This window comes from Malaclemys terrapin, chromosome 7 (genome assembly GCF_027887155.1).
Source record: "Malaclemys terrapin pileata isolate rMalTer1 chromosome 7, rMalTer1.hap1, whole genome shotgun sequence".
Classification (NCBI taxonomy): domain Eukaryota; kingdom Metazoa; phylum Chordata; order Testudines; family Emydidae; genus Malaclemys; species Malaclemys terrapin.
Genome location: NC_071511.1, coordinates 115,606,254 through 115,628,187, shown reverse-complemented (window position 1 = coordinate 115,628,187; position 21,934 = coordinate 115,606,254). Strand labels below are relative to the sequence as shown.

General features: G+C 43.9%; 1 protein-coding gene and 1 long non-coding RNA gene across 2 annotated transcripts in view; one reads left to right on the top strand and one right to left on the bottom strand.

Moving 5' to 3' along the window:
- Positions 1 to 9,694: 9,694 nt before the first annotated feature.
- LOC128840494 (uncharacterized) lies at positions 9,695 to 21,573 on the bottom strand. Its single transcript, XR_008445656.1, has 2 exons — positions 21,483 to 21,573; positions 9,695 to 10,209 (listed from the first exon to the last, which is right to left on the bottom strand). It is a non-coding gene; the product is annotated as an uncharacterized LOC128840494 (long non-coding RNA).
- FHIP2A (FHF complex subunit HOOK interacting protein 2A) overlaps positions 21,519 to 21,934 on the top strand; it is a 46,600-nt gene continuing 46,184 nt past the window's right edge. The window contains exon 1 of the mRNA XM_054034556.1: positions 21,519 to 21,600. Coding sequence (XP_053890531.1) covers positions 21,556 to 21,600 — 45 coding nt within the window. The 5' untranslated portion in view covers positions 21,519 to 21,555. The remainder of the gene's footprint in view (positions 21,601 to 21,934) is intronic.

Here is a 21,934-nt window from a genome sequence, read left to right as displayed (position 1 = left end):
TTATGATCTTTTGATTAACAGAGGTTTAAATGAGTCACAAAGGGATCCCAAACTGCTTTAGAAACAATGGATGTCACACTGTTTTCTTCTACAGAAATCCATTTACATTTATTCTGGATATTTCTCTTACATTTTCTTTCTCCTTTCATGCTGTCAAAATCTACGAGGACGTGGATATGCTACATAATTAAGGTGTCAGACCCAGCTACATTTTCCATGTAATCTCACCCCCTTTAAAAGATGGCCAATGTGTGGCAACAAGATTTATCCAAGAGGATATTTTCCTTTGCCTAGCACCAATCCTGAGCTCACACAGATTCTACGCTAATTCCCCACAATGCCTTCTGTTATTTATTCTGGAAAGTCACAGTACAGAAATACAGATGCCAATGGATTACTGAATTCTCTTGTTTACAGCGCTGCTAAAATAAAATGCTTGGTCATGCTGCCCTCTGCAGGATATGTTCTCACACATAATGGTTAGTTGCTCTTTTGGCAAACTATGCTGGTTGCTTTACACACTAATGCACTATTTCCAAACACAGAATTTATCTGTGTTCTATTTAGATTGTACATCAGATGGTGCCAACAAAATGTATTTTTTAGTATGATAAATGAGTTTTTGGTTTCATAGTTATTGGTGTTGAGGAACAAGAAAAAAGGCTACCTTGATTTCTATAAAGGAAGCCAAAATATGAAGTTTTGAAGTAGGAATGAATATTCTGGCTCTGCGGGAGCCCAAATAAACTCAAATATCATGGTATTTATAGTTTATCATGGGCTATGTTTTACCTTACTGAGCCATTTATGGGACCAAATAAACACAACATCTGGTCTTCTGATGATGTTTCTACCATTTGGGATGAGTTGAGAGTCACAGAATCATAGAACCATAGGGTTAGAAGGGAACAGAAAGGTCATCTAGTGAGTCTAACCCCCTGCCAAGATACAGGATCTGTTGTGGCTGAACCATCCAAGACAGATGGCTATCCAGCCTCCCTTTGAAAACCTCCAATGAACGACATTCCACAACCTCCCTAGGCAGTCTGTTCCATTGTCCTCCTGTTCTTACCATTAGGAAGTTTTTCCTGAGATTGAATCTAAATCTGCTATGCTGTAGTTTGAACCCATTGCCTTTTGTCCTGCCCTTTTCTCCATCTTGTTCATGAAGGGATCACTGTGATCATCTAGCCTGACCTCCTGTATAACACAGGACAAACAGCTTCTTTGAATTAATTCCTGTTTGAATTAGAGCATATAAAAACATCCAATCCTGATTTAAAAATTGATAGTGACAAAAAATCCATCATAACCTTTGGTAAATTGATCCAATTGTTATTTACCCTCAAGGTTAAAATTGTGCTCCTTATTTCTAGTCTGAATTTATCTAGCTTCTATTTCCAGCCATTGGATCTTGTTATAATTATACCTATGTCTGCTGTTGTGCCCCTAATTCACCTGGCTTAGGGCCTGATCCAACATATATAGGAATTGAATTGGGCCCTTAAGGATCAGCTTGTGCATACAGGACTAGAGACTCAGGAACCAACGCACAGGACCACATGTTGTGTGTCTGCTCTGGAAACACACAGTTTGCTGTGAGACCATATGTCTCAGCCCCACAGAATCACCAATAGAGATCCCCCACACTAAGCATGATGCAATCTTTTGGAGATGAAGGGAATTGGAAGAGGGAATACTAAAAAGAAAAAGAGCAAAAATTAATAAAATAGAAGTGAAAAAAGGAGAAAAAACAGGACTAAGTAGGTATTTACACCCCCACCACAGCAGTATCTGAGCCCTTCCCATGAAATTAAAAATACGAAGAACACTAAGACTCCTCTAGCTTCACCACCTGTAGGTAAAATAGCTTGATGGTGAGATCCCTGGTCATTCTTACTTCCTGTGGAAGCGAGTTCTTTAGTTTAGTTCCAGTTCCTGTGAAAGGTCTGTCTCTCAAACTCCCCCTACATTATCAAGAGTTTAATTTTTCCAGAGGTACAAAGCTCTTGCGGGATATCACGGTCACAGAGGTGAGAGGAGCTCTCAGGGAGTTAGGGCCAATCCCATGAAGGTCTCTGAATAACAAACTGAACTGGACTCGGTATTTAGGAGCCAGCACAGACAATGGAGCACTGGGGCAATATATTGTTATACAGACAGGCTGCTGCATTTCGTAGCTACTGAAGCTTTCTTCAAGCAAATAAATTACAATAATCAAGCCCACCCAGGGGTCATGAATGCACAGCTGCCTGTGGCCAGGTCTGTGTTTAATAGCGCAATCTTCTGTTGCAGATAGGCACCGTGTTGCAATACATAAATGCATATCTTTGACTTGCCCGCGCACATTTGGTTAAATGCACTCACAACAATAGCACCTGCAGCCTTACTTTATGAAGATCAGAATCCCGCGTGCTAAGACCTAGACTTAAAACACCAGCACATTTCATACAACAATTTAAAAGAGGGGAGAGATTTCTTGGTGAACCTCCCCACTTCTGACCAAACAGTAAAGTTAAGCATGCAGCTATCCCTGAAACATGGATCTCTATGCCCTCTGCTGGTGAAAATGGCTTTTGTTAACATGCCAGGAAATAACTAAGCCAAATTGCCAACTCATGCTACTTACTATTCTCAGACTGCTTGTGCCTCTAAAGTATTAGAAGTTACCCAATCATTTATCATAAACATACAATCATGCACATTAAACTTGACAACAAAGTGGATGGTAGAAGAACCAAGGATAATTCTGGCCAACAAACTGGACACAGCTGGTGGAAGCAGAGGGCAGCCAAAAATCCTGGTGCTGGCCAGTGGCAGAATCAGAACCCAGCACAAGTTAGCGTAGTTGCAGCATGGCTCGTACACAGGCTGGACCAGTCCCCTAGTGGCCATTCTACCAATCCAGGATCACCAGTGTATGTTGTGATCTATCCTGCCCCCTTTGTCTGTCCACTTTGCTGAGTGAAGGAGTGGGAAGAACAAAACTGGATCCACTGGGTTTTTACACCAGTCAAGAATTCCCCCGTGTTGGGGGAATCCTCAGCTGCCAATTTAAAGCTGATTTAAGATCCTTGTGCATTGCTGCAGTAGAGACCAAGGATCTGGCCTAAGTTCTATACTCCTCCTTCTGGAAGATCCTGCGGGCATTGATTCCTAGCGGTAAAGCTATGTATGAAATAGCGTCACCCAACACTTACATCATGTAACGTTATGAATAATGAACAGGTTTTTTTAAGTCTGCCAAGATTTGGGGTTTGCTAGATAATTTTACCATCATTAACTACGGACCCACTACCAAGTGGCTCCATTGTACGTATTTTAGACAGCTGGTTCAGTGTTAAGATATTTTGATGATGCCAAAATTTTAGCAAACCCAGACTATGTGGAAAAAAAAAATACTGCTATGCATCAGAACAAAGGTATTGCATTGAAAGTAGGACAAAAATGTCCTCTTAATTCTGAACAAATGTAAAAGGTACATATTTGTTGAAAATGTTCACTGTCCCATTTCTGCACTTGGACAGCCCTGGAACAGCATAAACTATTCTGCATGAGTTAAATTAGATTGACTCTATCAGGATCAAAGCTTGCTCATGATTAAACAGATTATCAGATGTTGTTTTAGGGATTAACAGATTACAGCCCTTAATCCAAAAATATAAATAATGATGAAGCCCTACTACGCATTACAAAAGAAAATCCACACAGCCAGAACAGAGCTTGACATTTTTTCAGCGCTCAGGTATCTCTTCGCAAGGTCAAGACTGAGACCAAAATTTTCCTCTTCTCTAATATTCATTTGATATACTGTCCTGCTGTCCCTGCAGGTACAAAAGGAGTGTGGTCTAGGGCAGTGATTCTCAATCAGGGGTACACGTACCCCTGGGGGTACGCAGAGGTCTTCCAAGGGGTACATCAACTTGTCTAGATATTTGTCTAGTTTTACAACAGGCTACATAAAAAGCACTAGCGAAGTCAGTACAAACTAAAATTTCATACTGACACTAACTTGTTTATATTGCTCTGTATACTATACACTGAAATGTAAAGTTTCAGAGTAACAGCCGTGTTAGTCTGTATCCGCAAAAAGAAGAACAGGAGTACTTGTGGCACCTTAGAGACTAACAAATTTATTAGAGCATAAGCTTATGCTCTAATAAATTTGTTAGTCTCTAAGGTGCCACAAGTACTCCTGTTCTTCTTTTTACTGAAATGTAAGTACAATATTTATATTCCAATTTATTTAGTTTATAATTATATGGTAACAATGAGAAAGTCAGCAATGCTTCACTAATAGTGTGCTGTAACACTTTTGTATTTTTTAAGTCTGATTTTGTAAGCAAGTAGTTTTTAAATGAGGTGAAACTTGAGGGTACGCAAGACAAATTAGACTCCTGACGGTAGTCTGGAAAGGTTGAGTGTCACTGATCTAGGAGTCTGACTAAAGGACTCCTGAGTTTCAAACGAAGCTGACAGTGACTCCTTTTGTGGGTTTGGGGGAAACCACAACTTCATCCTTACTTAAACCACATGCAACCCATTGAAATCATTGAACGCACAGAACTTAATCCTTAACCTCTCTGCCTCAGTTTCCTCAATTTACCAAACTAACTCAAAGGAGTATTGGAAGAATTAATGGATTAACATCTGTAGAGTGCTTTAATAAAAACTGCCAATATTTTTATTTGGAAGGGCAGAATATTGGAGTAAAGTTGCACCGTGGAGTTCTGGGAGCAGAATTTTTCTCAAAATATTACTTGTATTGAAGGGCCCCAATCACAGAGCACTGTGCTAATCTGTGACATTCTTTCCTTAAAACTCAATTTTAAAGTTTCTATGGTCAGAATCATACTCAACAGATCTGCTCACTACAAGTCCGTATATACAGAATATTTGCTTACTATGCTGTCCAAAAGGTTTTATTACCACTGTTGACTCCTCATAGCTCTGCAGAACAAACACAGCTCTGGAAAGTAAATGGATTCTCTTCTGGCTTGTGAAACATCACTACAGGTATTAGCTAAGTCTGATTGCAGAATGTGTATTACTGGTGATAAATCAAAAGCCAGAGAGCACAGTTTCACTTTCAGATCCCAGAATCAGTTTGCAGGGCTTCAGAGTAGCAGCCGTGTTAGTCTGTATCCGCAAAAAGAACAGGAGTACTTGTGGCACCGTAGAGACTAACCAATTTATTTGAGCATAAACTTTCGTGGGCTACAGCCCACTTTATTGGATGCATAGAATGGAGCATACAGAAAGAAGATATTTATACATACAGAGAACAGTTGGTATGGCTCCTTCCACCTTTTCGTGTTCTCTTTATGTATAAATATCTTCTTTCTGTTCCATTCTATGCATCCCATGAAGTGGGCTGTAGCCCATGAAAGCTTATGTTCAAATAAATGTGTTAGTCTCTAAGGTGCCACAAGTACTCCTGTTCTTTTTGCAGGGCTTGCAGTTAAAAAAACATCTCTTGAGTCTTTTCAGAAGACAACTACACTCAGCAGGTTGGTTTTTGTTTTTTTTGTCTTTTTTTTTTAATTTTTCTTGGGATAATTTTAGAACTTGATGTCTTTTGGCCAGTCACCAGTAGGACTTTCCCCCAGTGTGCAACTGGGCCAGCTGTATTCTGGTTTTTTTTTTCACCTTCCTCCAGCAGGATAACCCACAAGTGGAGCTAGGATGCTGGAGGGGGCGGAGTAATGCTCTAAGGGCTATAGGGAATCCTCTTGCTTAGGCTACGACTACCCAACAAGTTAGAATGTGATTCTCAGCTCACATAGACATACATCTTGTCTGAGCTAACATGCAAAAATAGTAGTGTAGCCATGGTAGCTGTCCCAAGTATGTACCCACAGGGTTCAGGTGGGTTTGTAATTGGCACAGTTAGCCTATGCCACTGCTACCACGTCTACACCACTAAGTTTAGCATGCTAGTTCAGATGAGAGCTAGACCAAGTATGTCTACGCAAGCTGGGAATCACAGCCCTAGCTCATAGGGTACGTGGAGCCCGAGGTGCCTGGCTGGTGTGTCTTGCTCACATGCTTAGGATCCAACTGACTGCCAGAGGTGGGTTGGGAAGGAATTCCCCCCTTCGCCCCTGCCAGGTCACATTGGCGGGGACCGTGGAGTTCTTCCACTTTCCTCTGCAGCATGGATCACCTGGGCATGTCTCACCTGATCAATTCCCTGCCATTGCAGGGGCTTCAGGCATCGGTGGCACCTCAGTTTTGCCTGTTCTCTGCTTGTGGCACACAACTAGGGTGACCAGACAGCAAGTGTGAGAAATCAGGACAGGAGGTAGGGGGTAATAGGAGCCTATCTAAGAAAAAGACCCAAAAATCGGGACTGGCCCTATAAAATCAGGACATCTGGTCACCCTACACACAACTGTTCAGTGTCCTGAGGACTGAAATGCTTTAGTCTAATTCAAGCGACTGGGCTCAACATAGGCGTAATTGGGTGAAATTTAATGTCCTGTGATTTACAGGTAAAATTACATGATCTAATTGTCCTTCTGGCCTTAAATGAAACTATGAAAGGGAGAGAGGGATTTTAGTCACAATGTAACTTGAGGGTGAGCAGTAAAACCTGTATATGAAGTTGTAGTGTTAGATCTTCAGCTGGTATAAATCCATGTGATTGATTTCAACAGCTCTACTGCAATTTCCTTCTTCTGGGGACCTGACCCAGGAACTTTTTTTTCTTGTTTATTCCCGTCTCCTTTTCAGTTGCTCTGTTAGATGGTTTGTTGAGGTGCAGTTTTCCCCTCTAATGTTTGTTTGAAAAATCTGCAAAATCAGCAGGAGCAAGAGATTCTTCAACCGATTGTTCCTGTTAAGAAGAAGCGTTTCCACTAGCAGCTAAAATGCTAATGTTAATATGGGTACTAAGAAATGTGCCAGTGGTTTCCATAACTGATAATGAAACCAAGCTTGCTAGGTCCTAGTGTTTTCCTTATCATTCTTTTGTTACACATGCAAAACAGATACAATTTGCTCCAATACCCGCTTCACACTGTGCAGAAGACCAGGGGAGCACAGAAATCAATCAACCATGAATAAAACTATCGTTTTTTCTTACTTAATATATGTATATTAGGAAAGTCTAAGCAGCACATAAAACTGCTTTGACACCATAATTATGCTCATACACTTTGCAGACTATGACCCAGTGAAAGCAAGAATGCACTGAGTGCTTTACTGGCTACTTGCCATCCTCTGAATACTGTGTTTAATGGGGGTGTGTGATGAGGAATTCATTCAGAAAGTTTAGAGTCTCAGATCATTCTGGAAGCTTAGAACCAAAATGAGGGTTAAAGTCACTATTGTTATGGCTAATTGCAATATAAAGAAAAATGTTTGCAACTTTAATCATTTGTAATTTATCTTATGCCACCCGTAGGAGATTAGCTCATCATAAATTTTTGCAGCCATAAAGCAGCTTCCAGGTATTGCATTATAGAGGCAGGTGATGTCACCACTGATCTGGCAATCCTCTGCCATCCATAGCACTGTCTGTTCACCACAGCAAACCCAACATCCATCCATTCATTATCACCATTTACATAGCCACAAGTAACAATAAGTTCTAGCAACAAAGAGTCCTGTGGCACCTAATATTCGTCTATACGTCTGTTAGTCTATAAGGTGCCACAGGACTCTTTTGTTGCTTTTTACAGATCCAGACTAACACGGCTACCCTTCTGATAATAAGTTCTAGGTGGACAAAGTTCAGTGTGACCTAAATCTGGAACTCTCGATCCTGGAGCACAGAATGAGATTGCAAATGTTTTGCTGGCAGGTGGTAGATATCCTGGAAAACTGTGACAACTGGTGAAAGTTTACAGCATGTTTGTAGTACTGCTGTTTCAAGTTGAATTTGAAATGGTGTCGTCCTTCTCAGGCTGATAAGATTCAGATTGCAACACATTATGTGAGAAAGACCCAAAATCCCAGACACCCCCAAAAAAATTCATACAGGAACTTTAATTTCTGAGGGATCCAGTCATTTAGTAAATAACTCTTTCAATACCCTTATTCAATGAGTCTTTCTTTCTGCTGAAAATAATATTCAACAATAAAAATTAGGGGACACCAAAACTGAGTAGAATGTAGTTAACTTTGGGACTAAACTGACTGACTTCCTTTGAAATGAGAGACAGTGAGAGCTATACATGTGGTATTTCTAGGGGTGAGGGCGGGGAGAGTCTGACAATGCATCCTGGAATTTTGCACTCTGTCATAGGTGCAGTACCCAAAGTCTCTCAGTCGGCATCCAAATCATCATGAGACCAATTGACTCCAAACAAGAGATCAGGGTAACGTCGAGCTGAGTAGTATCTTACATTCCTTTTGCAGTACCATTGGATAAGAGGATGGTCTGCGCCGATAAAAGCCAGAGAGCAGCCAGCCCCAGTCTGGAGAGGAGCCAGGCAGGCAGATAGATAGGTGCTAGGCATCACCCGAACCAGCTGAGCAGCATTAGGCGATTGGATCTGATTATTACCAGCTAGGGGATATTGACGAGGGCACCAGTGATTACGAGAGGGTTGGGTGAACACTCCTCAGTGACTGCACTGCCATGCAGTGTGGGACTACACAGGATTGAGAGGCCTTGTGACTGTCCCTAGATTGAAAGAAAATCCTTATTACGAGACTGCCAGAGGCTGGAGGCCCACAGCCTATGTTAGGGAGCAAGTCAATTGCTTTATTTTGTCACTCCAGGTTTTCCTATTTTGTGTTTGGACAACAGACAGAACCCTGGGGTAAGAGCTAGGAACTGAGTTAAGTGTGCTGATTGTTCCCCCAGGCGGGGGCGCATGCCTACCAGGAGTAAGAATATCAAAATGTAGACTTAAGAAACATCCATTATGGCTCTGTAGCAAAGTCTTAGATTGATAAAACTGCTAAAGGCTACAATGTGATATCCCTGATCCCATTAATATTTACCTCACTCCTCGAATAATTTCACTGATTTCAGTAGGGCTACTTGAAGAGAATGCAGTATTATGCAACATTTGACAGAAAATGTTAGGAAAAGATCGTCATCCAAGTACAACTAATCCAATAAAAATTATAGAAACACGCCATTCAAGCTCTTGATATGGGTAACAGCTGCTAAAGTTCTGTGGGGCAGGCAAGAGGATATTTTGTGATTACATTAAACAATACATGAAAAAGACAAAGTTCTTCAATTTCTCCAGGTTGACATTAACAATCTAAATTCATGTGTTCATTGTAACTCCATCTGAGCCTTCCAACATATGAGTTATACACTCAGGGAAGGTCTACACTAGAAGCGCTACATGGGCACAGCTGCACTGGTGCATCTGTACCGCTGTAGAACGTCTGGTAAAGACGCTCTATGCCAACAGGAGAGCACTCTCCAGCTGGCATAATTACTCCACCTCCATGAGATGCTCTTCTGTTGGCATAGCACCAGTGTGGATAGTGCTTAAATCGCTGTAACTTGCGTCACTCAGGGGGTGTCTTTTTCACATCTCTGAGCAGGGTGGATTTGATTTAAATCTATTTGATGTAAATCATGATTTAAATCACTAGTCAGGAAGACTTGATTTAATCATGGATTTCTACATAAAAGTGCATTCTTGTTGGTTGTTATAACCTTAATACATATTCTTCACAACTCAGAGATAGATGTAGGTTTCATTTTAGAAGGTACACACTATACATTTTTAAAGTGATTTATTTTGAAAACTTTTCAGATTAGTTTTACAGCTATATCAGAAAATGAATGATTGTTTGGTTATTTTATTTACCAAAGGTAATTGAAGCAGATAGTTCCCAATGACTTCACAAATATCTCCAATTCAACAGGTTAATCATTAATATTTGGAGGATTTTCTTGCCATATTGTATTAGGAGAATATCACCAGACAGACATTTAAATTGTTTTATTTAACTAAAACAACAACTTTATGTATTCTGGATTTTTTTTTTCTTCAACAGCAAACATATAATATTTTAACAAAACAAGCATATGAATTTTTGAATTTAGTTAAACATTCAAGTTTTTTAAAATCAGGTTTGTTTTTGTTAAAATTGTTTTTAACTAAAATAGTTAAATGAAATATTAAAAAAAAAAATTAAATCGACTATGCCAGCCAGGTCAACATGAGAAACTTAAAATATTGGCTTCTGCAGCTGAGTCCTCTTCACCTTCATTTTCCGTTTGTTCATAATCTGGAAAAGAAAAAACAAGCTTTTCTGCTTTTTCAGGTCCCAAACGATTTCTCAATTTGGAATGAATTAGTCCAAAGGAAGAAAATATTCTTTCTATACCGGTAGAAGAAGCTACTGCTGTTAAAAGTGAGTTTATCACTTCAACAATCTCTGAATCCAAGTGACTTCCACCAGTTCATTGGTGCGACTTTCTTTAAAACACCATCAGCAAACATATATTTCTTGAATGGTTTTTATTCCCAATCTGTATCTCTTTTACGGCCTGCTGCCATTATAGGTTTTCCCTTCTAGTGAAAGAATGGTATAGTAGATCTCAAATCAATGAAGGCTACACTCAGAAAGGCCTCAAGACTTCTAGAATATGCTGCTCAAACAGTTTCACTTTTGTTTCTACTGCCGGTCCCTCCCTTCTCACATTTATCTCCAGACTTCTTCTCCTTGTCTAGATCTATTCTGCCCCCAACAATCTTCTTTCTATTCATTGAACTTTTTGAAACTTTGCACTTTCAGAGAGAGGTAAGGGATTGACTCTGTGTACACAAACTTGCAGCGGGACAATAGAGTTGAGGTCCGTTATTTTTCACCTCTATATATTTCTATTTCTCACCCCCAGAAGATTGGGTCCCTAATCCATGAACTATTGGAACTCATTTACAAAACTTTTCTTAAACATTAGATGAATATATTGTCTCATACTATAGAATTAGAATTTATAATCCCTATTCCATGATGAAGTATATTTGAGCTATAATGTATCTTAATTAAAACTATCTTTAGATAGAGCCTTTTATCAAAAAAATCCAACTTAAATACAAAAAATCTCAATTTTTTTTTAAATCATTGATTTTTATCCACCCTGCCCCAAGCAACATAAGTTAAATCGATTAAAGCAGTAGTGTACACCTGCTCTCAGTAATAGCAGACTGAAACCATCCGCAGAAGATTTACTTCAACATTACATCATATTTTTAAAATTTGGCCTCCTTTTTGTACCCACAATTGTATGCAGATTCAAGTGAAGTCATTTACATAGCTAACTAATGTGGGCTTCATCAGGTAGTTAGACACCTAAATAAAATCAACTACACCAGCACACAACTGGTGGGGCAAAACTGTGCCCACCATTATTTCTGCACACCAAATTAATCTATTCAAAATCATGCCCTTTTGACTGAACCCCAAATGCATACAAAATCAATTCATGCAATAGAAAAATAAGGTCAGATATAATTTGTGGCAGTGGGCGCATGCAGACAACAGAAAAGAGTATCTTTCTATTACAAATAGATGAGAATATTGTATACACAACTGGATCTGTAACCAGGGCCCAAAAGACAATGAAGAAAAAAGACATACATGTGTTTACTTCCTTCTTGTCTGTGTGTTCATTTGGCCATCGATACAAACATAAAGCTGCAACTGACAAAACTTTTAAATATTTTACTGATTTAAGTCATTTCTTGTATGCTAACAGATATAGGATAGAGGAGAAGGCAAAAACGCCACATTTATTGAGAATACAGCAGTTAGCATATGCTTTTCAGTCATACACATGCGCACAAACACATACATACACACAGAGTCCTGCCAGTTGATGTTTATAATTACCAATCCAGAGTCTGGATCAATCTAGTGGCCAGCCAGATTGGTCGCAGAGGGAAGCCGGGCTCTGTTGGTCGCTATCCGATGCTCCTGGAGTGTGGCAAGACGAACCCAAAGTCCCATATCCAAGCTCCCTGTTCTTATAGTCTTTTTTTCTCTGTTGAAGTCTATGGATTTTGCTGTGTCAGTTTCTGAAGGTTACTTCTTAATTGGTGTAAACGTTCCAATACACCTCCGAGAGGGTCATCCTGTCCTGGTTTAGATCTAATCAATTGTCCTGTGCTTAGGGGTGCTAGCCTTCACCTCAGGGTCATCAATCTGCCCTTCCTTCATTATGGATGCGCATTGATGGTGTCCTTAAGTCTCTTCACTCCTTCCTTGACCATCTGGCTATAACAATGGCCTTCACACCTTATCTTTTCCTGATGCATATATTCCTCATTCACACAAACAGTCTTTTACAGTTAAAGGTATACAGCAGTTTTTATGTTGAGCAAGAAAAGGCATTGTAAATTAAGACTTCCTAAATCTTATAATCAAAACAATTTACATTGGGGCCCAGGCCCTCAACGTTCCTCTAATCTCCTTAACATAGACACAATACAAGATCCTGTCTCTTACTTTCTAAACCTTAAAACAAAAAAATGTATATTTAACTAGAGTGCCTAATTTGTAATACATATAGGAAACCATAGTAGAGACAGCTTGAAGTTCTCCTAAAACAAAAGGGTGACCATAATCAGTCATAAGGATTGTTCTGGTCTGTCATTCCTTTCTGCTATTCAAAAATGGTGGCTGATAGGATAAAATCAAATCATACATTAATTCTCATAGTACAATTATAAAATCCTGCTCCTACACTTTTGAGCAGAAAAAATCTGTAGGAACTTTTGCCTCTGAAAATCAGGCCTTAGTTGGAGTCCCAAGATCAGAGGCATCTCTTGACAATTTGGATTAACCTGACAAAGTCCACAAAGAGAGTCAATGCCAGTGCTGGGATTAGAACTCCAAATGATTTGCTGAAATTTACACAGCAACTCAAAAGCTTGGGTCTAGTCTTGACTCACTCTCCGTGTTGCTGTGTAACATTTCCTTCTCATCGATTCAATTGTCTTTTTTTTTAATCTGTTGATTCCCCATAGACTCTGCAAAGCTACACTGATATTTTTTCACTGAAAGGAACTCTAATAAGATTGGAATCTTGGTGTCAGGTCAATTTACCTAACCTATTAGCCCCTTCATGGGATAAGAATCCTGTACCCGGTTATCACAAACTCTAGCTTTAATCAAGATCTAAACTAGTTGGATGACTAAGCAGAAACAAAACAAAACAGCAGACCGTAAGATCTGCTCACCAGGAAAGATCTTTATTTTCATAAGTCTAAACATGATACCCCTAAACTAAAAATTCCTTCAACCTGGGGATCAATCCAGCCATCCGGGCCTGGGTAGGGACCCTATCTTCCCAGAGGCATTTCACCTTTCCAGGAGCCCATTGCGAACTCCTTCCACTGAATACCTGTGAAGGAAGACAGGAAAGGGGTGGATGCTGAAGTTAACCCCTTGTAAACTGGCGAATCCACACCCTGTGACACACAGATTCTAGTTTCAGAGTAGCAGCCGTGTTAGTCTGTATCCGCAAAAAGAACAGGAGTACTTGTGGCACCTTCGAGACTAACAAATTTATTAGAGCATAATAATAATTGGAGCTTATGCTCTAATAAATTTGTTAGTCTCTAAGGTGCCACAAGTACTCCTGTTCTTTTTACAGATTCTAGTAATTTCAATTAAAGCTATTTTAGGGAACTAGCTTATTCTGCCAGCCCCACTTCCAAACAAAACCTTGATCAATCATGGACTCTATTACTGTTAATGACACTTATTTGTTCAACTGTGACTATTTTTTAAAATTTTTAATTTTATGCAAATTAAATTCCCTGCCCTTCCTATCAACTCCAACCTCCCCTCCTTCGCCTAAGAAAAACATTCACAAAATACTCCCTGCTGAAGATAAAAAGACATTGTTTTCAATCTTACTTGTTCAACTACAGTGTTTCAGAGAAAGAAAACGCACACACTGATCTTCTAAAACACTAGGATTAAAGGGACACTGACATGCAGTTTGGTCCCCAAATTTGGGTTCTCATAGATATTTTACCAAATTTATTAAGAACAGAAATGCTTTTGGGATTTTTCAAAAATAGCAAGGAAAACAGGTTTGTTGGATTATGGGGGATGTAAACATTTCCCAAACACAACAGCAGCACCTTAATGCATAAGACCCAGAAAGTGAAATGAACTAAAAGTGAAACTGACAAGAAACTTGACCAAAGTACAAAAACTAAACAAACAGCATACACAGTGAAAATCAATTTGATTTTTAAATTACTGCAGGTTTAATAATCTGAGATATTAGTGACGCAGATAAGGATTTAAAAAATATATATTGGGAAGGATTTTCCCTTCTGCGGTAACTCCTGAGATGAACAATGGAGAATACTCCACCACAGGCAGGATATAGGACAGTAACTGTCCTACAAAGTCCATCCACACTGCAAGCACTGGCATGGGGGACATGCTGGAGTAGGGCAGGAGGGAATGTTTCATGGGAGAACGAGCACGGGCCACAGTGTGTAGCTTTACAGCAGAGGTGGGCAAACTATGGCCTGCGGGCCACATCCGGCCCGCGGAACCGTCCTGACCAGCCCTTGAGCTCCCAGCTGGGGAGGCTAGCCCCCGGCTCCTCCCCTGCTGTCCCCCCCGCTCCCCCCCTGCAGCCTCAGCTCGCCGCACCGCCATCGCTCTGGCGTGCCACTCCTGCCAGGTAGCGTGGGGGCGTGGCTGGCTCCGGCCAGGCAGCAGGGCTGCGAGCTCCTGCTGCTCTGAGCGACATGGTAAGGGGGCGGGGAGTTGGATAACAGTCAGCAGGTCCTGGGGGCAGTCAAGGGACGGGGAATGGGGGGGGGTTGGATAGGCATGGGAGTCCTGGGGGGCCTGCCAGGCGGGGTGGGTGGATAGGGGTTAGGGCAGTCAGGGGACAAGGAGCAGGGAGGGTTGGATAGGGGTGAGGTCTCGAGGGTGGTTAGGGTCCCGGGAGGGGGCGGCCAGGGGACAAGGAGCAGATGGGGTTGGATGGGTCAGGGATTCTGGGGGGGCAGTCAGGGGACGGGGAACGGGGGGGTTGGATAGTCGTGGGAGTCCCGGGGGGCCTGTCAGGGGGCAGGGAGTCCCGGGAGGGGGTGGTTAGAGGACAAGGAGCGGGGGGGTTGAATGGGTCGGCGGTTCTGAGGGGGTCAGTCAGGGGGTGGAAAGTGGGAGGGGATGGACAGGGGGCGGGGGCCAGGCTGTTTGGGGAGGCACAGCCTTCCCTACCCGGCCCTCCATACAGTTTCGCAACCCCAATGTGGCCCTCGGGTCAAAAAGTTTGCCAACCCCTGCTCTACAGGATTGTGGACATCATTGCCACCCGTAGACAGCAGAGGGCAGGCTGCTATAAATGAAGAAATCCCCATGGGGCCATTTCAACACCTAGAGCAGCTTGGAAGCAGGAGGGCACAAAGGTGGCTTAAGAGCACTTCAGCCCTCCCCAAACACAGTAAATTTTGTGGTAAACCTCTAAAAGGTACAACACACAATCCCATTCTTAATTTTATCTTCAAAATATCCCTCTAATCATTCATTGAAAGTCTGGGTGTGAATTTCGTTATCATGAACATAAGAAATTATGGTGCAGAGTGTAGAAAGTTTACAGGTATACTAATGTACTTTCATTCTGGCTTACAAAATTTTGCCAGACAAATCTTGAGCGTCTCCTGGACAAAAAGTCAAATTGAGGGATGTTCTTCCGTGATGCTGGCAAGTATATCCATTACAGACTGGAGTGGTGCCATCAAGCTTTATAGGATATGAAGCTACGTCTTCAGATATAAAAGGCTAGTGCATTACGTCACTGTCTGTTCCATTTAAATTAATCTGAACAATTTCCTGAATATTTAGGAGATAAAAACAGCTATTGTTCCAAAAACAATCTCATTCTCGATTCAAATGTTTGACTCTCAGCTACTTCTTAATCCATTTTAAAGCAGGAGGCTAAACTCTAATGCACGGCATTTCTATTACAGACCTCAGTAACTCACTACAACAATGAAGCATGTCCCACCCAGCAAAATAATTGCATCTCCCACAAAACACAGCACAGCAAAGCTCTGCTCCTACGCCTATTAAAATTGATGGAAAAGTTTCCATTGATTTCAGTGGAAACAGAACCAGTCCTAAATCAGCAGATAAAAATGGGATTATTATATGGTGTGACACTGGTTCTATGTCCATAACTGAATCATCCCCAGGAGCCCAAGGGTATAGCTTAAGCATGTCTATACTGAATTTTTCTGCACGTTCATAGTAAAAAGCGACAAAGAGTCCTGTGGCACCTTATAGACTAACAGACGTATTGGAGCATAATACGTCTGTTAGTCTATAAGGTGCCACAGGACTCTGTCTCTTTTTACAGATCCAGACTAACATGGCTACCCCTCTGATACTTGTCATAGGTAAGTATCAGAGGGGTAGCCGTGTTAGTCTGGATCTGTAAAAGCAGCAAAGAGTCCTGTGGCACCTTACAGACCAGGGATCGGCAACGTTTGGCACGCGGCTCGCCAGGGTAAGCACCCTGGCGGGCCGGGCCAGTTTATTTACCTGCTGATGCGGCAGGTTCGGCCGATCGCGACCCCCACTCGCCGCGGTTCACCGTCCTGGGCCAATGGGGACAGCAGGAAGCTGCAGCCAGCACATCCCTCACCCACGCCACTTCTCGCCGCCCCCATTGGCCTGGGACAGCGAACCGCGGCCAGTGGGGGCCACGATCATCCGAACCTGCCGCATCAGCAGGTAAATAAACTGGCCCGGCCCGCCAGGGTGCTTACCCTGGCGAGTCGCATGCCAAACGTTGCCGATCCCTGTTATAGACTAACAGACGTATTGGAGCATAAGCTATTGTGGGTGAATACCCACTTCGTCGGATGCATGTTGTCATAGGTAAGTCACTTTTTGCATTATTTCTATGATAGTGCTTTGCACTGGTGTAGCAAAAACCTGCACTAGTTGAAAAAAAAAATCCAGTTGTGCAAGGCCTGAGATACCTACATATTTTTGTCTGATAGTTTGAACTATTTCAGGAGTCCACAAAAATGCACAGTTACAATATATAATATATGCACTATGGACCAGATTTTATAGCATCAATTGCAGTTCTGCACAGAGAGTGGCTACAGATTCAAGCCCTATGTATTGGAGATTATATTCAGTATTATTCTTGCTAACTCAATTTGTTATGTATAATAGGCTTAAGGGGATGCTTAGGAGTAATCATAAAATGGTAAGATTCTCTTTTCTTTTCTTAAAGTGAGAAATTCAGAGTTGAGCAGTCCTTGCAGGGACTCATTTTTATGACCAAAAACCTAATTCTAAGCACATCTAAATGTTCTAGATGTTTTTAAAACTGTTTTATGTGCAAAGGCACTCTTAGAATAATAAGAGGTCCTCAAGCACTTGGAAAAACTCTGTTCTACTTTACCATCTGTCTTTACGTGATTTATGACTTCATAAATTATGAAGTATGCTTAGAAATACTTTCACTGTTATAAAACTGTCTCCTTGTATATCTTCAAGGTGCCTAAAATGATGAACTGTTTCTTTGTTTGTTCTGCTACCCATATTGATTGGTAAGCCTCACCCAGAAAAAAAAATATTTTTGCACTTGTAAATATCATTTAAAACTCCCACACTCTCCTAAACACCCCAATAAAAATATAGGAACTCAAATAAAGTCCCCAGAAATTCACACTGAAGAAATCATGTGCCCTAAATGAGGGGTTTGCAGTATTGTAGCCCGTATTGGTCCCAGGATACTAGAGAGACAAGGTGGGTGAGGTAATATCTTTTATTGGACCACCTTCTGTTGGTGACCTGAAAAAGAGCTCTGTGTAGCTTGAAAGCATGTCTCTTTCACCATCAGAAGATGGTCCAATAAAAGATATTACCTCACTCACCTTGTGTCTCTAGAGCAGAGGTGTCATTCTGTGCAGGGGCCAAATCCCACATTCAATTATGATCTGTGGGCAGGGTATAAATTCAGGATTCCATACTTCCTTCTATCTACAGCAATCTCCACTGATGTCATTGAGAGGTTAGCAGAGAACCTGGCCTTTTAATAACTAAACTTTTAGGTGGTGTTTGTTCAGAACTTACACATTCAGCATCGTTCAGTGAGAAAATCTATTCTTCTGTAGGCTATCACCATATCTGCCCTTTATTTCTCTTCCTTCCCGCTCTGCTGTCTATGTTTTTCTCCCTTTTCCCTGTCTCCTTTGTTCTTCCCTTTGCATTTCCTCTTCCCTGCAGCTACTCCCATTTCCCACCTCCCAATTTGTTTCACTCCTACTACATTTCCAAGTCCATCTGCTAAAAGGATCAGCAATTAAATAGCTGATGTTGACACAGAAGTATCATCACTGGGCTTTAGGGAATTAACACTTCAGAGTTATTGTCTGAAGCTTTCTGAAGATGCAGTCAGACATCACGGCATCCGTTACATTCCATCCAATTTGGAAAGTTTTCTTCAAAACCATTAGGGCTAGAAATTTACTTCTTTTTTTAAATGAAAGCTGAGACTATGTCCCACCCCTGGCCTGAATACTATATTAAATATTATTAATTATTATTATTATTATTATTATTGTCTTTTGGAAGCACATAGGAGCCCCCGTCTGGACCAGGACCACATCATGCTAGGCTCTGTACAAACAAATAATAAAATGATGGCCTTTGCCCCAAAAAGCTTACAGGTAAAACAGGTCCAAACACACTGAAAAAGGCAGTTAAAACTTTTTATCTTAATCTCACATTATGGACACTTTCCAGACATATGATCAAATGGATTAATTACCTCAATACATAAATGCAGAGATACCCTCAACTTCTTGCTCATATACAAAACCTACATCTACTAAGAACATACTGTAAAATATGGCTACTTGGGCAACCTAGAAAAGATAAATTTAGTAATCTGAAAAGAAAAGCCTCAATAAAAACAAAACATTTTTACTACGCTTTCTTTTGTTGTTGATTATGAAAAAGAAATGTCTTAGCTGTGCTCCGCGGCAGCCACTATTCCTCAAGTACCTATGTACAATTATTCACTTGCAAAAACCAGTTTTGTTTGGTTTTAACTCTCACTTGTTATGTCACGTTAAATTTAGGACCCAGTCACACATGCACTTAGACCCCAGTCCTTCAAACCTCACAGCAGTAAAGTTAAGCAAATGGATAAATATCGGCAGGATCAGAGCCTTATACCAGGGCTACTCAGCTGTGTTCAGTTAAGCATGTTGCATAAGAGCTCGCAGTGGCCTGATTCTGCAAGCTATTCCATCCATGAGGAGCCCCATGAAGTGATTGGAGCGCCCTGTGGGTACGTCCAAACAAAACAGTTTGCAAGATCGGAGTGACAGACCGATGGTCCCATTGTCTGACAGATACCTGAAATCGCCATCATTTTTACACTTTGCTAATGCTTGTACTTAACATGTTTCCTTTTACCCAGTTCTCCATCATATGGGAATCCCAGATCTCTATAGGCAGGATGAAAGGGACTCCACCACCCTTCCTCCCAGTATGGGATCCTTGGTGTCTATGCAGCTGGGTGAGAAGATTCCTCCCCACCGCAGGCCCACCCACCTCAGAAAAAATAATGGAATCCTTAGTCCCTGTGGAGCTGGTTAGAGGAGATTTCCCCCCTTTCTCCTCCAAATATGGGATCCCTTGTCTCTATAGGCTGAATAAAAGGGATTTCCCCCCAAAATAGGGGGGTCAACAAAGAGATTCCTATGGGGCTAAACAAAGGGGCTGGTGCCACTGGGGCTAGAGGTGGGGGTTCCCGTGGGACTAAACAAAGGGGCTGGTGCCATTGGGGCTAGAGGTGGGGGTTCCCGTGAGACTAAACCAAGGGGCTGGTGCCATTGGGGCTAGAGGTGGGGGTTCCCGTGGGACTAAACCAAGGGGCTGGTGCCATTGAGGCTAGAGGAGAGGGTTCCCGTGGGACTAAACCAAGGGGCTGGTGCCATTGGGGCTAGAGGAGGGGGCTCCCGTGGGACTAAACCAAGGGGCTGGTGCCATTGGGGCTAGAGGTGGGGGCTCCCGTGAGACTAAACCAAGGGGCTGGTGCCATTGGGGCTAGAGGAGGGGGTTCCCGTGGGACTAAACCAAGGGGCTGGTGCCATTGGGGCTAGAGGAGGGGGTTCCCGTGGGACTAAACCAAGGGGCTGGTGCCATTGGGGCTAGAGGTGGGGGTTCCCGTGGGACTAAACCAAGGGGCTGGTGCCATTGGGGCTAGAGGAGGGGGTTCCCGTGGGACTAAACCAAGGGGCTGGTGCCATTGGGGCTAGAGGAGGGGGTTCCCGTGGGACTAAACCAAGGGGCTGGTGCCATTGGGGCTAGAGGAGGGGGTTCCCGTGGGACTAAACCAAGGGGCTGGTGCCATTGGGGCTAGAGGAGGGGGTTCCCGTGGGACTAAACCAAGGGGCTGGTGCCATTGGGGCTAGAGGAGGGGGTTCCCGTGGGACTAAACCAAGGGGCTGGTGCCATTGGGGCTAGAGGAGGGGGTTCCCGTGGGACTAAACCAAGGGGCTGGTGCCATTGGGGCTAGAGGAGGGGGTTCCCGTGGGACTAAACCAAGGGGCTGGTGCCATTGGGGCTAGGGGAGGGGGTTCCCGTGGGACTAAACCAAGGGGCTGGTGCCATTGGGGCTAGGGGAGGGGGTTCCCGTGGGACTAAACCAAGGGGCTGGTGCCATTGGGGCTAGGGGAGGGGGCTCCCGTGGGACTAAACCAAGGGGCTGGTGCCATTGGGGCTAGGGGAGGGGGCTCCCGTGGGACTAAACCAAGGGGCTGGTGCCATTGGGGCTAGGGGAGGGGGCTCCCGTGGGACTAAACCAAGGGGCTGGTGCCATTGGGGCTAGAGGAGGGGGTTCCCGTGGGACTAAACCAAGGGGCTGGTGCCATTGGGGCTAGAGGAGGGGGTTCCCGTGGGACTAAACCAAGGGGCTGGTGCCATTGGGGCTAGAGGAGGGGGTTCCCGTGGGACTAAACCAAGGGGCTGGTGCCATTGGGGCTAGAGGAGGGGGTTCCCGTGGGACTAAACCAAGGGGCTGGTGCCATTGGGGCTAGAGGAGGGGGTTCCCGTGGGACTAAACCAAGGGGCTGGTGCCATTGGGGCTAGAGGAGGGGGTTCCCGTGGGACTAAACCAAGGGGCTGGTGCCATTGGGGCTAGAGGAGGGGGTTCCCGTGGGACTAAACCAAGGGGCTGGTGCCATTGGGGCTAGAGGAGGGGCTCCCGTGGGACTAAACCAAGGGGCTGGTGCCATTGGGGCTAGAGGAGGGGCTCCATGACGGGGCTCCCAGGCCCAGCGGCGGGGATTCCCCGCACTGAGCCGCTCTGTGCTGTGGGGCAGCGGCCCCTGCAGGCCGAGCGGGGAAAGGCGTCTCCTCAGCAGCCGGCGCCGCAGCGCGGGCGGGTGTCAGTGCCACGGTGTCTGTCGGGGAGGGAGAGCAAGAGGCTGCCTGGCTGCGCCCCTAGCCCGATCCCCGCGGCCAGGCCCCCCGCATGCGGCCCTCACCCTGGAGCGGAGGCGGCGGATCGAGGAGCTCTCGCGATCCTCCCGGCAGCGGCTGCTCCAGTCCAGGGACAGGATGTTCTCCAAGCTCACCTCCATCCTGCAGCATGCCGTGGAGGCGGTAAGGCCGCCGGCCGGCCCGGCCACGCCACACCGGGGATCCAGCTGGGGCCTAGTCGGGGAGCGGGGCCGCCGGGGGGGAACGCGCCCGCGGATAGCCCCGTCGCTCCTGCTCCGTGCCCCCGCTTGCCCCTCCGCCTCCGCCTGGATCCCGCTGCCGGGGAGGGAGGTGACAGAGGAGGGGGCGAGATCCCCATTGTCCCCCTTCCTGTGCCTGCGGGGGGCGGCTGTTACGGCCCCTCCCCGCCACCCCCTGCAGCCCGGGGAGCGGCCCCTGGTTGGCTGCCCCAGGGCAGGGCAGGGCAGGGCGGCGAAGCTGCCTGGGGGGGGCCCCG